The sequence below is a fragment of the Cyanistes caeruleus genome, chromosome 2, assembly GCF_971803275.1.
Source record: "Cyanistes caeruleus chromosome 2, bCyaCae1.hap1.1, whole genome shotgun sequence".
In the NCBI taxonomy this organism is placed as follows: Eukaryota; Metazoa; Chordata; class Aves; order Passeriformes; family Paridae; genus Cyanistes; species Cyanistes caeruleus.
Genome location: NC_141702.1, coordinates 52,382,948 through 52,398,872, shown reverse-complemented (window position 1 = coordinate 52,398,872; position 15,925 = coordinate 52,382,948). Strand labels below are relative to the sequence as shown.

General features: G+C 39.5%; 1 protein-coding gene across 23 annotated transcripts in view; it reads right to left on the bottom strand.

The window, feature by feature from the left end:
• Positions 1 to 754: 754 nt before the first annotated feature.
• NCOA7 (nuclear receptor coactivator 7) overlaps positions 755 to 15,925 on the bottom strand; it is an 82,814-nt gene continuing 67,643 nt past the window's right edge. For 22 of the 23 annotated variants that reach the window (XM_086876982.1, XM_086876995.1, XM_086876988.1 and 19 more), the window contains 7 exons: positions 15,335 to 15,503; positions 8,886 to 9,033; positions 5,524 to 5,652; positions 5,244 to 5,396; positions 4,629 to 4,724; positions 3,916 to 3,989; positions 755 to 3,035 (listed from right to left, as the gene is read on the bottom strand). In XM_086876982.1, coding sequence (XP_086733108.1) covers positions 2,900 to 3,035; positions 3,916 to 3,989; positions 4,629 to 4,724; positions 5,244 to 5,396; positions 5,524 to 5,652; positions 8,886 to 9,033; positions 15,335 to 15,503 — 905 coding nt within the window. In that variant the 3' untranslated portion in view covers positions 755 to 2,899. Of the gene's footprint in view, positions 3,036 to 3,915; positions 3,990 to 4,628; positions 4,725 to 5,243; positions 5,397 to 5,523; positions 5,653 to 7,367; positions 7,534 to 8,885; positions 9,034 to 15,334; positions 15,504 to 15,925 lie in introns of those variants that run through there. The other variant, XM_023924050.2, reaches the window with a different exon arrangement.

Here is a 15,925-nt window from a genome sequence, read left to right as displayed (position 1 = left end):
ATTTGAACACTGTCCTGAATCAAAAATCTGTGTCCAAGTACCACTGAAGGGACACATATTTGATGTTGCAAGAACAAGATCTTGTTCTCCCTGAGAGAAAAATTACTAGTGACCATAATTTTCCAGTTTCTTTAGAAAAGTTGTTGCTGCCATTTCACTCAGAGCACGGCTCACGGATAATACACTCGTTCAATTCCACACATAATTGTAGCTTCTTTTCTTTTAATACCACTGATGTATACAATGAAAGCCAAAAAAACCCAAGAACCAGGTACTTTTAAGACATCTTTGCTTTGCTTAGCTGGACATAAAAATACACGTGAACACTTTGGAAATACGAAAAGGGTGCACACAAAAATGATGCATACGGACTTTTGACTTCTGGGAAGAGGTTGGTCAAAAAAGGTAAGGGGATACATGTCATTCACTACAGCTGAGAGTAGCAGCAAGAACTACCAGGTAAACTGCTAGCTCTTTCCTGGCATTTCTTAGCCCTTTGTGACAGTTCATCTCAGAGTGAATTCAAAACACAGCTCTCTTTGAGGACATACCATACTAAACACAAAAAAACCCCAAACCCAACCCCAGCAAAATTTCCAACCTCCTTATCTCTGTTTATAAAATACAGTATTGCTGATATTCTTGTTTTATGAGGTGGCACAGGTATAAGGCATAACCTGTAACTTAAGATGCATCCTTTCATCTTTAAAATGTTCTAAAGTTTGTGAATAAAGGAGAAGGCATTTGTAACAAGTTTCTGAATGCATAAATTCCTTTATTGAAAATATTGTGATAGCACTGCATTACATATATTCAATATTCATAGTTTTAAGGGTCACAGAATTTTGATTGAACAACACTGTTTTGAATATAGACCACAGCGTTTAGATATGCTTTGACAAGGATAATATAATGAAGTAAGTTGTAGGTAGCAAGAGTGAAATGTATGCAAAATGTTGAACTTGGTTTCATTTTGTTTGTTGTGGGGATTTTTTGTTGTGTGTTTGGTTGGGTTTTTTAACTATTAAGTGGTCTTCTGCCACCATTTAAAAGAGAAAAGAGTGTTAGATATTCTGGGTATCTTCAAAGCATTATGCTGTCAACAACTTTCAAAATATTTTAAAGCACTAGCAATACAAACTTTATTTATGGCTATAGTAGACCACAAAGAAAGGAAGTGTGAAAAGCTCATGTGCAGCGTGTTACAGGCTTACTGTGTATAGCACTGTTTTTTTAGACTGTGCAACTTCTGTGCAGGATTAAGATTTAGAAATGCTTTTGAAAGAAAAGCAATTGGCTTTTTTTTTTATTACTTAATCTATTCAAAAAGGACTGAGCAGTAAGTAAATTGAGTTGTATTACTCAGTTAATAATATTCCAACATTAGATGGTACTGTTCTAATGCACACTACTTTCTCTAAAACCTGCCTTTCTCAGGACAATGAAACATTCAAGTCTGAGGGCAGGACAGCATCCTAGTATTAGTTAGGCTTGGATTGTGTAAACAAAACCACAGCTTAATGGCAAAGCAGAATTCCTTAGCAAACAGTGAAGATTGCCAGTTCTCTCTCACACTCTCCCCATTTACCAAATGTTTTATAATTTTGTAATATATTTTATTAGTAAAATAAATTTTACAAATTTTGTTATATAGAGTATTTTCAGCTTTGACAGGGGGAGGGGAAAATATCTGATAAGTTCATTAAAAAGAAACAATATTTAGTTGCCTGTCAAATCCTAAACCAGACTGCTGCTTCAAATATTTTTTTTTTTAAAGGAAATGATATATTTAATTATTAGGAAAACAAATTTTACACTAATGTGCCTGTTAGGACACAATTGTATTTTCTCCTTAACAAATTCTCCAATTTGTACAGAAATGCTCATAAAAACACAGTGGGTGGCTTATTTTGAATCATTTGGTGGTGATACAGAAAACCAGTTCTCTTAGAAATGTCCTTCATGAGCAGTCAAATGCAGGTGCTCAGAGCATGCTATCCCAATTCTGTGGACTGCAGCAGAACTGATAAAGTCTACAGCAGGGGGCAGTTGCCCAATGTCTCCACACATTGCCAAAATAGTAATATTTCAACAGGAATGTGACAGCAGAGTTAAGAAGAAGCACTATCCACCTTCTCTCTCATTTCAGGAAAAGAAAATGAAACAGAATTATGCACTCAAGTGTTTCTGCAAGGAAAACAAACCCTCTAATTAGGGTATAATGAAAACCAAATCTCATTTACAAAATAAAAATATAAAAATTAACTTCAGAAATCAAATAAATTGATTCAGAATAAATGCCAATGCATAAGAAACCTACCTCAACAGTGATTATCAAAATGAGATTTGAAACATTAAACAAAAAAACTCATAGCTAATACATTTACAAAAAAAATCTACTATACAATAACAATAAATAAAATAATTTTAAAAACATGTTCCCTTAAGTGCTGTGTACACCTATTTCTGATTTTTTTCCATGGCAAACAGTATGCTGTAGATTTTGGTAAAGTAACCTTTTATTTTTGGTCAGCATTTGCATGTTGAACATAAATACACATGGAATGTACAAGACAGTTATAGTTCTTCCACAGGATCTTTTTCACAGTTACATAAAAAGTTTTCAACTTATACATCATGAACATTTTCATAAGCATTGTATCTTCAATGGAAGAGTGCTGAAGAGGAAGTAAAAAACACTTCAGAGTAATCTCTTACTGTTCTGTCTCTTACTGCCTCTCAAAACCAATTCTTTTATTCTTGGGTTGTTTGGTTGGTTTTTTTGCGTAGTCATGCTCCGGTACAAACTCGAGGAAAAAGCGTGTAACATTGTGAGGCAGCCTGCACCTTCTGGATAGCTTAGTGCCTAATGGATCCAGTCCTTAAGGCAGTCAGTGTTTCACTCAAATGTCCATACTTCTACATCTTGTATTATGAAATCTTCTTTCTTAGTTAAGATGTCATTATTGAAGGTGCTGCAGGAGTTGCTTCGCCCATGATACAAATCTGCATCTAACCATAAACCAAACCGGCCACTAGAAAGGAAACACACGACAGATTTAGTATTAGGTGGAACAGTAAAAGCACTGAAAGCTGTCCAAACAATCAAAGAAGTGATACAGAGGAAGCTAGGTGACCCTGAGGCCAAATGTGAAGAGCTCAGTCATGGCAAAGCACTTGCCAAGAAGCTCGTGGAGCAGTCCCCTTGCTTTGTTTGCACCAGTGAGCAGGGCAGCGTGTAGGACCCTGAGAGGGCCCACAGCCCTGGGCCACCCAGCTGCTCACACTGCCAGCTGTGGCTACAACAGGGCACAGACCTTGGGGTCCCCTCCCTGGCTGTCTGGATGTGGACAGAGCACCTTCTGCTTATCCACTCCTGATGCAAACCATGCCCCGCTGTCCTATGGTGCAACCTCCGAGTAATCTTCAGTTAGTTGTACAGCTTTAGCCCTTGATTTTGTACCTACTGACCTTTGAAACTCGTGACCTGATTATGCCCTGTATGCATCCTTGCTTTGTGCATCAACAGAATAAGGACCACACATGATAAACCCTAGAAACTGATGGCAAAATTGCCATTAGGGATTATCTTCCAGTGACAAACCGCTTCAGCAATGAGTAATGTATCTAGCCAAAACATCTGTTCATTTCCTGGCTAAAAACAACCCCAACTCTGCAACAAACCCTACTTGCCTAATATCAGTCCCTATAAGCAAACAAAATTGCTCTCAGTCTGTAACAGAAATCAAATTGCTGAGGTATCTCCACTGAACAGCTTACTAAAAGTAAGATCAGCCACTTTACTGGGAAATTTTTCTTGCATCTACCATTGTCCCTATTCCCACTTAAAATTAAAGAAAAAAAAAAAAAAAAAAAAAGTTGGCTATATGGTTTGAAAACCAAATACTCACTCACCCTCCACCTCCAAGCTCCAGAGAGGTAGTGTCTCCATTGATGAAGTAGGTGTTTTCTCCACTCCATTTAAATACCTGAGGAGGGGAAAAAACATGAACACATTTGGACTATGAGTAATCTTAAACTACTGGGTACTTGCTCTTAGCAGCTAAGAGGTGTGGTCATCTTTTTCTTGAAAGGGGAAAAAGTAAGGTAGAAAGTAAAGGATCAATACATATTTAATATATAATAAAGCTATTTACATATTTAATACATAATAAAACTATTATTCCTTTAAATTCTGCTTCCCTCCCTAAATCAAGTGGTACCCTCTTAAAATAGAAAAATGTGTTCAATATGGAAAAAGTGCATAAGCCATGAGCATCAAGGGGTGTTTCAGTAGCACTCTTTATTCTAGGATCCTAGGAATGTATGAAATTATATCCTATTCATGGTATCATTGTCTTCCAAGGTGAGTGTTTTGACAGTCCACTCCTTCTTCCTGCTTCCCCCTTCACTTAAAACTCTCTCCTCATCCTGACAGACTGTCCTCTCTTCAGATAATTGCAGACACTTTCGCTTAAGGTACTGCAATGAAGCAATGAATGATTAACTACATTCATCAACATGTGGAACATCTTCTACACTCAAACATGTTAACTTCATAAAAATCTCGTAAATGTTCCAGAGGTGGAACCCAAAAACCTTATTTCAGAAAGCAGACACCTACTTACCTTGAAATGTGGACTGAATGTGTAGAGGAATGTTTCACCAGTGCCATAGTAATGGTCACTAAACCTGAAGGGATGTGTAGCATACGCTCCAAATATCTGTCAAGAATAAAATTATTACACTACTTTTGTGGAAAGTGCAGAATTCAAGTGAAAAACGCCCCAAACATTTAAAAATACTTTTTAAGAACAACTGAGCTGATTTTCATGTTAGAACCAACTAGTGAAGTGCATCAGATGTGCAAGTATTCTCCCACATCTTCTGTATCCTGCAAGTAAAAGCCAATGACAACAATTGCAGCAGCATTGCTGACTCTAGCAACTACTGAAGAATGAGACCTTCAGAGAGGCACTGCTTGTGATAGATCCTTAACTGAGATACCTAAGAAAGGTATTTCCAAAAGCTCTACTGCACTCATTGCAATTCTAAAGCTTTTATTAATGCTGAAACACTTTCCTGTGGTAACTCTAGTTTAGGCAGTAGAAAATAGAAGAGGAAACACCAATGTCTTATTTTCGTATGACATCGCTTCATAGTATGACTAACATTTCACTTAATTTCATAATGATCACTTTTCAAAATGCTGCCCTTTCTGCTCAACCCCCACAGAACCTTACCTGGTTGTCCATATCCTTGATGACAAGGAGAACTGGACTGTCGAGAGAAGCCAATTTGCGGTACAGAGTCTTCAGGCTGGTCCCGTGCTCCAGCGTGCTGTATGCCAGGCGCCACGGGTAGCCCTGCACCCGCGCAGGCAAGCGCCGGGCAAGCTGGGCAGGAGCAGGGAATGAGGGAAAAGGTTACACAAGCAACACAGGCAGTGCCCCAACCTATTCTCTTTCTCACACTCAACAGCACCACATCTAAGGAGGAAACCTGAGGGTTTCCCAGCCGTACCTGCTCTATGTGCATGTTCTCCAGGAGAGCGCTGTGATGCTTTAGGATAGGCAAAGTATCATCATCTTCTTCTTCTTCATAGTAACTGCAAATGCTCTTTCTTCGTTTAGCTTCTTCTACAGTAATGATCTGTGGCAAGAGAACAAGTGTCCAACCTAAAGCACAGCTCTTAACACCATCAATCCTCTGTTGAAGCCAATTCATTTAAAACTTACTCCTCAGCTGTCACACTATTTGGAGAAAAAACACCATATGGGATAATTTTATCAAGCACAGGTACCCTAAAGCAAATGGGCAAAATCTTTAGCTGGGATTCAGTACCACCATGGCACACAGGAAGCAACAGCAAAAGCTCTGAAATGAAGCTGATGAGAAAGAAAAGGGGAAGCAATGAGGCCTAGCTACAAAACAAACAGGAAACCTTAAACCGTCCTTTCCTTCCACAAGTTTATCACCACAGTGGTCTTATCCTTGGAGCAGGAATCTCAGGATGCAGCTGCAGAGCCCACTGTGCTCTGCTACGCACCTCGCTGCCAATAAAGCTTCCAAATGGCTTTCATGTTACACACGGATCAAGTTTTGCATAATTCCTCCACCCTTCAGGATCACTGCTGGAACTTGCAGAAGCTGTCAACAGTCGATACAACTGGGAAGAGATGCCTGGAGGTCATACACACACCTGCTCCCCAGGCGAGGAAGCAAATGCACTAGACTGACTCCAGGTGTGGATTTAAGCACACAACAAAGCACAGAAGTTTTGCATGATGACCAGGGCTGGTGAGCAGCTCACACAGCCCTAATACCCTCAGTCACATCGGGCATCCCCAGTGGGATGAGAGCTGCACTTCTGCTGCATGCACTCATGTCTGGCCCACGCTCCCCTGCAGATGCTTAGAGCTGAACAGGGCACCTGGGCACTGGCACTCCACGGCAGGGTCAGGAAAAGAAAGAAAGTCAGGATCACAAAGCAAAATGCAGCCTGCAGAACAAACACTGCTACATGTTCCTGCACACCTGAGCAGTTACAGGTATTCCTGCCCATGATACTGCAAATGCTCTACAGCTTCATCCTGTCCCTCCAGCCCCTCCTTCTGAGAATGCAGATAATCCTGTGCTGGAAAATTTTTCATATGGTCAATTTCAGGAAAGGTTTGCACTACAAAATTAGGGTAATTAAAAAAACCCAAAAACCTGCCCACAACAAACTCTTCAAAGAAAACAATTTTTCTACTAGTATCATTGCTCTTTTTTCACCTTCTGAGTGGTTTGCCTTCCCTTCTCATCTCCCAGACCATTCTTGTATATGTATTTTTTTTTTAATTAACACCTTTTAGACCTTAAATCAAAAGTACACAACTCCCCTTTTGAGGACTTTTTTTTAGTAATAGTCTCTCCTCCAGGAGTGGGGGAAAAGTATCAACAGCAAATCAACCAAGAGGTATCTGGAGTAAAATACAACCAGACTCACTTAGGCAACCAGAGAAAATGTATTAATACAGTTGTAAATTGAAAATTGGTGCCAGAGACAGAAAAGCTTCTCTTCTCTGCCTGCACATTTATTCAGTGTCTGAACTGCACATGTGAATGAAGTTCCATCAACAACTGCAGAAAGAGGCATCTGCAAGATCAGGTATTTACAGACCACACAAAAGCAAAAACAGGTTAAAAGAATCAACCACTACAGAAACCAGACCTACAAAGTCTTTCAAAGATTTTACAGAGCTGAGAAAGGAAGCTACCTGAGGTGGAAATGCCCCCCACCTCAGTACAGAGCATGTTTATTACTAGGACAGAAGTTCTGTCATCAGATCCATGCTGTTCAAACAAGAAACAATTCAACATACCTCCACAAAAGGTTCCTCCTGGTCTGGTCTGGCACAGTAAATAATTCGAATATTCAAAGGCATTTGTCTCTGTTTCATCATCTAGTAGTTTATTTTCAGTACTCACTACTCTACCCCTGCTCTAATGGCAAGAGTTCTGAGCCTCAAGACTGACAGACAGCTACTGGCCATGGCATGCTGTGAAGGAATTGCTTATATGCTTCTCTACAATTAGAGTTTCTGTTTCCCCGCAAGGGAGAGTGAAACTTTCACAGTCATCATGCCCAAATTTGGACTTTATTCAATAGAGATTTCCTGGCAGACCTACTTTAAATTGGTGAAGCTGGAATATATTACAAATAAAAGAGACACACCTTTAAAAGCAGTTTCCAGCTTTTCTTCCTTTCAATAAGTATCTAAATGAAACAATGAGAGACAAGCTCCCAGTGTGACCAGATCTCTCCTACATCTATCTTCACTGACTTTCCTTCATTGTGGTTTTATGAAAATAGCATGCAAATAACTGAACAGTGAAATCTAGAGCAATGTATGACTGCACTCAGCTCTAAGCAAAACAAGGAAGGATTTTTTTTTTAATCTTTCAGCTCACAAAGCACCAACATTAAGAAGCTACAAAACTGTAAAAATATTATCTTGGGAGTAGAGGTTGATACCTTTCAAACTACAAGTCCCACTTCCAAGCTCCGTTTTTCAACAGAACATACTGTGAAGATAAAAATCCTCAAAAAATGCTCAAAAAAAAAATAGGGTAGTAGAATTTAAAGAAAACAAGTTTATGTTTAAGACAAATAATCAGATAACTTCTTTAATCACCATCAAGATATTTCTCACTTTGGAATTTATTTGTCTCATTTATCCCATATCCTTAGCACAGAAAGTGTTTGAGCATTGAGAAATATGATGCAAGCTTATTTCCCTTAGAAACTAGGCTTTGTACGCAGAAGAAAGAGATAACAAGCACAAGCATGCCAAGTGGTTAAAACAGATTGCAGAAGACCACACATGAAAAAGCCAAAGTCCAATGATAAACTTATCCCACTTACACCCAATATTCAAACAGCACTGCTGTGTGCACCAGAGAAGCAAGGGTCTGGCATATCAATCCATTTCAACCAGCACACAGGAGTCTGGGTTGATGTTTACATGCATATATACATTTTGAAGGTATTTTTAGTATATAAATACATTAGTAATTTAGCAGTGCTGACCACATACGCCTGTATAGCTTTGCAAAAGACTAATATCACATGGTCAAAATATTTACACAACTTCTGCTGGTTGCACACCAGAGAGCTCCCAGTTGTTTACCTACTCTTTCTAGGGAGAGAAGAAATGAAGACTGAAGGAATATGAATACATTTCTGAGATAGATACAAACCATAACGAGCCCTGTATATGAAGCAGCAACTATTATAAAGAAACACCATAAAAATCCTCAAAAGAACAACTGCTGAGATTCTTAGCAGAGGATGCACATTTGATACACACAAGCTTCATGTAAAGGCAGAAAGCACTCACCTCCCAGCTTTTAGTAGTGGGCTCACTAAAGAAGTTGTCAATCATGTCAAGCTCCTCCTTTTCTACTACAACAAAACCTTGCTCTTTGGCATCTTTCCCATATATTTCTGGTGACCACTGAACGAAAAATGTGTACAAGTGATCCACCCTGTGAAGAGAAGAGGAGGAGACAACCATTGCTCAGTGTCCATGAACACAACACTGTCATGTAGCACAGAGGTTTTGCCCAATGCCAAAGCAGGGACAACTACACGAACAGGATACCGGCATACCTCCACCTTCCCAGACCACAAAAGGCAACAGCTCCCTCCACCTGACAGCCTGAACCACTTCAAAGTTTCTTCTGCTTTCACTCCCCACAATATATTTTTCTCCTCTCTTTGCTATATGCAAAGCCAAAGTATCTTGGTAAAGCAATGGTCCCACACAATTCGTATTAAGAAGTCAAAATGATTTATATTAGGTCATAGTTACAAAAGTTAACTCTGTAGAACTTTCACTTTACCCATTTAGTTTGACCTCCAGGATGAAACAAGCAATGAGATCACCAGTGAGGTCTACACTACAGTTTTAGCTGCCCTTTAAAAGTTACAGAGGCTAACCACAAAACAATCTTCATTCTCTTAGCATTATGAAAATAAGCTGTTACCGACAGCTTTGCTAATGATATAGTACCAGCAGCACATGCTCTTCCATAAATGTAGTCAGCTCTCAGCAACTGCCTTTAAAAAGATATCTCTTGACAACATCTATAACAAAACATGAAACAATTTCTTAAGAAGGAACTTATGTATTAAGTTAAAATGAACACATGCAATTTCTAACAGGAATATAACAGTGGATCCACAAGAAGCTAAATTGTCAACAAAGAATCAGACCCACAGTAAAGAGGGCAGATAGTAAGTGCATATGACACTGGATCTTTTTCCTGCTTTTCACCAGAAAGTGAAAATCCAGTAGCTCTTAGATCAATGGAAAACAGAAAAAAAAACTTTCAGAAATTTAGATATCCCCTCCACACCCCCCTCCACCATATTTCAAATTACTTGGATTTTTATGTATGCACAAATAATCTTAAAATACCCTTTCAGACCTGTAACTGTTTGTTAGGATCACTAGTATAATTCCAGATTTTTTCGAGTCTACAAAAATAACAAAGGATTTACTTTGCTTCATCATGGAAATGATGAAAAAGGAATAAATTAGCATTGCTCTCAGAGGTTTCAGAAAAAGCAGTCTGATTAACTCTTTGCTAATTAATTAGAGCTTTAACTGAAAGAGACAGCTAACTTGAGCACAGTGTATTTTATGTACAGTAGTCCTACTCTGGAAAGCTAACTACTTAATTCCTACAAATCCCTAAGAAAATATAATAAAAGTACTGGTTTCTGCTGTCTGGCTAAGATCAGTTTGAAAGCACGTTTAAGCAGGTGCATGAAGGAGAGCAGCACACTCATATCTCAAAATCACAGAATGTATTTATGTTTTAAGCCATCTCTGGAAATCATCTAGGCCAGCTCCTGCTTATAGAAGAGATAACTTCCAAGTTAGAGCAGGTTGCACATTCTTGTCCATTTGAGTTGGAAAATCTCCAGCAATGATTCTACAAGTTCTCCATGTGTAGCCAGTCTCCTGGGTTTGGTTTTTTCCCCCTTTTATCTCATCACCATTTCCTCCAAAGCATGCAGCACGTGATCTGAGACGAGTCGGGTGCCATCCTATGTTTTCTGTTTCTGGTTCCCTGCCCTCCATTTTTAAACCAAGTGTCCAAAATGAAAAGGGGAATAATGACCACCCAAGTTATTTAGCTGTACTTCCTTACTTCAGTCAGCAAGAAGCAAAGCCTTCTTTACTGCAAGGAGACACCACTGACACGTTTGGTTTGCTCTCAGCTTCCTCAACTCCTTTTTGGCAAAGCTACTCCCCAGGCTGCCTGTCCCCACCTACTGCTGCAGGAACTGCTCCATCCCAGGTGCACAACTTTGGCATTTGCCTTTTCTGAACTTCCTGACATTTCTGTCAGCCTGTTGTGTTGAGACTCCTCTGAAGAGCAGCCCGGTCCTCCAATTATGAGCACTCTCCAAATTTTCTGTGGTTCCCCAAAATGACAAAGGTGTGTTCTGTCTCAATGTCCACGTCATCAGTGAAGGCATTAAGCAGTATCAGTCCCCAAAAATATCACTTGTACCTCACTGCCACTCAGACCAACTACCAACCCTTTGAGGCCAATGGTCCAGTCATTATTCAACCACCTGTAGCCGACCTGTCCAGGTCATATTTTTCCAGTCTGGCTACAAAGGATATTATGGAAGATTGTGTTGAAAACCTTAGTAGTGTCATGGTAAAACAACAATCCCTTGCTCTCTCCTTGCTCAAAGAGCTAGCAATCTCAAACAGAAAAGTTATTAGGTCAGCAGAAATGAGATTTGCCTTCGGTAAATATATGACAGCTGATCCTGATCACTTCTTTCCCTCTGTATGCTTGGAAATGGTGTCTATAAGAACTTGCTTCCCAGAGACTGAGGTGAAGCTGACTGCCTTGTACTCCCACAGATACTTCTTCAATTTTTCTGGCAATAGTTGCAGCATTTGTCTTTCCAATTATTAAGGAACACTCCCCAGTGAACAAAACCTTTCAAAAGATGATAAAAAGCAGGTTTGTAGTAACATCAACCAACTTCCTCAATATACTCAGAATGTTTCCTGTCAGGCCCCATGGACTTGTATATGCTCAGTTTTTTTAAGTAGTACATAACTAAATTTTTCTCTGCAATGGACAGTTGATAAATAAATCCAGACAGTCCAGATTTAAGCAGCAGCAGCATAAAATAGAAATAGGTGATTACAGAGATGATGTCATTCTGAAAAGGGATACTCTTCTAATAAAAATTCTAACATTATGCTACAATGGTATTTCCAAGCTACCAAACTGAAAACATTTGAACCAATTTTTAAATTGAAAAACCACTTCTTGAGGAACTTTCTTACAGCCAACTTGACAGCTGTGAGAAAATTTATCCTAAAACTCAATAGCTGTTTTGGTGATCACATGCTTATGAGCGTATCATACACTAAAAGAGAAACATCAATAAAACAAAGTACTTGGAAAAAGACAACTATAGAAACCTGAAGTTAGTAACTCCAGAAAGAAAATATTTAAAAGGCTCTAAGTCCAACCACTCCTCCTGGCCGAGAGAAAGACATTAACCCAGAGCGATCCTATGACAAATGTGCTTGACTAAATGATTCCTCACAAATCTTGAGGACTGAGTTACTGTAAGCCCTCATATGCTTTTATGAACTTATAGAGACTTCTATGAGCCCTCAGTATAAGACACTAAGCTACAGATAAAAACAGGTTTTCATGAATTTCCTCTGTACAGTTTGATATCTTATTATCAGGAGTCTAGGAGTATTCTCCTTATAAAAGGCTAATTCAAAACTATTCTAAATCTTGCAAAAAAGTGGATGCCCTCTCAGCAGCAGGATCTCAGTGCAATGTCTTTTACATCAACTTCAGTGCAAATTATACATTCATAAACCAAACCTGTTTGCAAAATTTACACTGTGGAAAATTAGAGAGATTTACTTCTTTACTGAGGAACTAGTCAATGCTATTATTTACAAACAAAGAAATTCTGCATTACTACCTCTGTCTAAGTGCAAGACACTTTCCTGTAAAAGGTCTTGAGGAAATGTGTGACCTAATTACTGAGCTACTACTACTCAAAATCCACTAGGATGGGAAACCTACATACCATTTAAACATAAATCCACACAGTAAGAGCACACACAGACTTACCCTCTAATACTGTAAGCTATACCCATTGCAAAACTTTCCAGAAAAATAGTCAATCTCTATTTGTGTCCAAAAGCATGGGTGCCCCTCTGCTCAGCTGAACCTGGCAAGAAGCTGCCCTAGACTGAGTAATCTGTATATAAGGCACCTCAAGATGCCCAGCACCCCCTCTGCCTGCTGAGGTGAGCACTGCTGTGACCAAAGCAGTGCTGCAGTCACTGATTAACTCAGCCATGCTCGTCATGGGGCGATGTGTGCCGGGACACACGCACCACCCAGGGAGCCACACATAGAGAGAGAACACCTACAGTAAATGTGACAGAAGATCTAGTGCCTTTATAAAGAGAATCAGCCTAAAAGTCCTCTTCCTGTATTAATAAAGTTTCCAGAAAGTAGCAGCAGCCTGCACATGGAAGAACAGCTCTGTTGGGAGCTGTGGGCTATGGGACCAGGCTGAAATTGAAGCCATTTTCATAACAAATGACAGAAGCTGTTTTAACAGCAAATGCTATGATCATAGGAAAAAATAAATAAAAACAAATCAGAACAAGATTTAACTTGCACTAAACATAGACATGCAGACCAATTTTTTCACAATCTCACTCCGAGTTTGGACAGTTTTTTTGATTTTAATTACTACAAAGCATTAAGATGCTGCACATGCTACTGTGACTGGACTGGAGAAATTGTTTCATTATACCGTTTTGTGGCCAACAAGATGAGAGTGGTATTCTTGGTATTTTCACACATGAATATAAATTGCATTCCAAGTAGTTTTAAACTTAGTAAATGATCTCATATCTTGTCTAAAATACGTGGCAAAGCTATCCCAAACAACCTACTGTTCATGGCTCTCTTAAGATGTAACACTTATGTTTATACTCTACACAATACCTATGCAAGAATATCCCCAGAAGGTAGGAAGTGCTGTGTTTTGCTTTGGGAAAGCATCCAAGATCTTGGAGAAAACACCATCTTGTTCAAGAGGCAAAGACATGCCTGGCTTTAATACAAAGGAGTTGGTCTTGCATTTAATTTCTGCTCCAAGTTCTACTTGATCTGTCACACAATTTTGGGGCATTAAAACAGGCATGAATAGCACCAAAAAGTCCCAGACTTACAACCAATCATTCACCGCTTTGTTTGATCGAGATCCAAACAGCAGCTGTGACATCAGGGATCTGGTCTGTCAGCCAGCAAGGCCAGGTGCTGCTGCAGCAGCTCACTGCGGAAGTTACTTTTTACTCACTATAAAAACTGAAGTACAGAACACTTGTCAACACTTCAGTATATATATGGATTAGGTCTGGACACCATTCAGAAAGTTTCTGCTCATAAAAGGGCAAGAAGAAAAGCTGTTTTCCAGGTCTGTGGTTAGAAGCTTGATAGATTTACTTGTTGCTCAGCAGTGATTAGAGATGACCTCAGTCAGCTCAGCAGCTTTATTCACTGTTAGCTGCACTATCCCTAAAGCACTAACTGACTTTGTGTTGTGTCACTGTACAGCATCACTCCAATTCCTTAAACTATTTACTCCAATTCCTTGAACTATTTTACTATTTACTAACTTCAACCTAGAATTTTCTAAACCTACCCTTTTGCAATCCCTGAAGAGTCAAGGACTGGGATCCTCAGATAGCAAGCAAACCAAAAGCTATCCAGCTGCTCTCCCAAGGACCACATTCCAGCTGGATTAAACCTCTCCCTCTCCTCCAGGAAGAGTTTGAGGACAGCAACTTCCACACTACTACAGACAATCAAAACACTCCTTTTCAGCAAAAACGTATAAACACTTAAATCAACACACATGCTACATATTTGAAATTAAATGCATTAAATAAAAAATATTTTTAAAAAATTGAGTGCATCTGAAAGAGACACTTCTGAGATGGATCACAAGTTCAGACTCCTCCTTCCCGGCATCTAGTTTACTAGAATCACTGATTTTTGCTCATCAACAGACCAGAGAGTTCCTCTAGTTGCCTTCTGTCAAGAAAAGGATCACATATTTGATTCCAGTAAAAATTCTTGGGTGATTTATGTGGAAAATCACAGAACTCCACTTCTCTAGTTTGTTGGTTTGCTTTTTTCTAGAGTACTATTTATGCGTTAATGAACACCTGAAGGAAAACATTTATGTTCCTCAATTTTACTGCAATGGGACTATTTTTTAATGGGAGAAAAGACAGAAACACTCTCACTTGTTTAGTCTGGAGTATCTCCCTTTACCCACATGATGCCCTTTGCTCATGTGAAATACCTACTTCTTTTAGCACTGACACCCTAGTGGATTCCACACCACTCCAACCACTGCTCCACTTTCCCTCACTTCTTAGATTACAGCTGAAACCCTGATCATCTCCCAGTTCTTTCATCATATGTTAGCTGCACATATATCTACATATATATACATCTTTCTAACCTCAAGTGGTACCTGAGCCCTTTTCCCTTCCCACTGAGAGCCGTATTAGACCAGCAACAAACACTGCTTTATGTCACTGGCATACAATGAAATGAGGGCACCCCTCAGCATCCCTGTTGCACTTCATACCTTGGACCATGTAGGTAATGTAGGATTCAGCTTCAGAAGGCACTATGTATTTAAAAGGTATCAGACAGACATTTTTGTGCTAAAGGGAGTGCAGCTTACCTTTCCCGAGGAACAGCAAACCAGTACTCTGGTTGCTTTATCTTTTTACTGTACTGTTGAGACATGGTCATGCTCTGGGACACAAAGGACTTTCTCATGGGCTTGCCTACTTTAATGCACAGGAACATTGGAGGAGTCTTGCTCTTCTCCTCTTTTGAAGGAAGCATATCTGAACAAGACACAAGAGAAATGGTCTGCTTACAGGAGAGTACAAATACTGCAGCTGATGAAACACTGTGACAAAGATTAATAATCTTGTGCAAAGGAATACTCAGAGGCACCATACACAGAATTACACCTGACATCAACAGCACAACTAGTTTAGTAAAACAACGTTCATCCTAAACTGAGCCCGTTTATTCCCATTTTGTCACAGTGCAGTTGCAGGCTGAGTGCTGCCTGCAACACAAAGCAGGCAAATAAAGGGGACATGTTAGACTCCAGAAAACCCATCCAGGCTGAAGGGTAATCCTGCATGCACACACACACACAAAAAGCCCAATCAGTTTCTCAACTCGGTCAGTCACACAGCCATACAAGCACCTTTTATCTGCACAAGACAGGGCCAAGCCTAAAAGCAGTTTAAGCTCC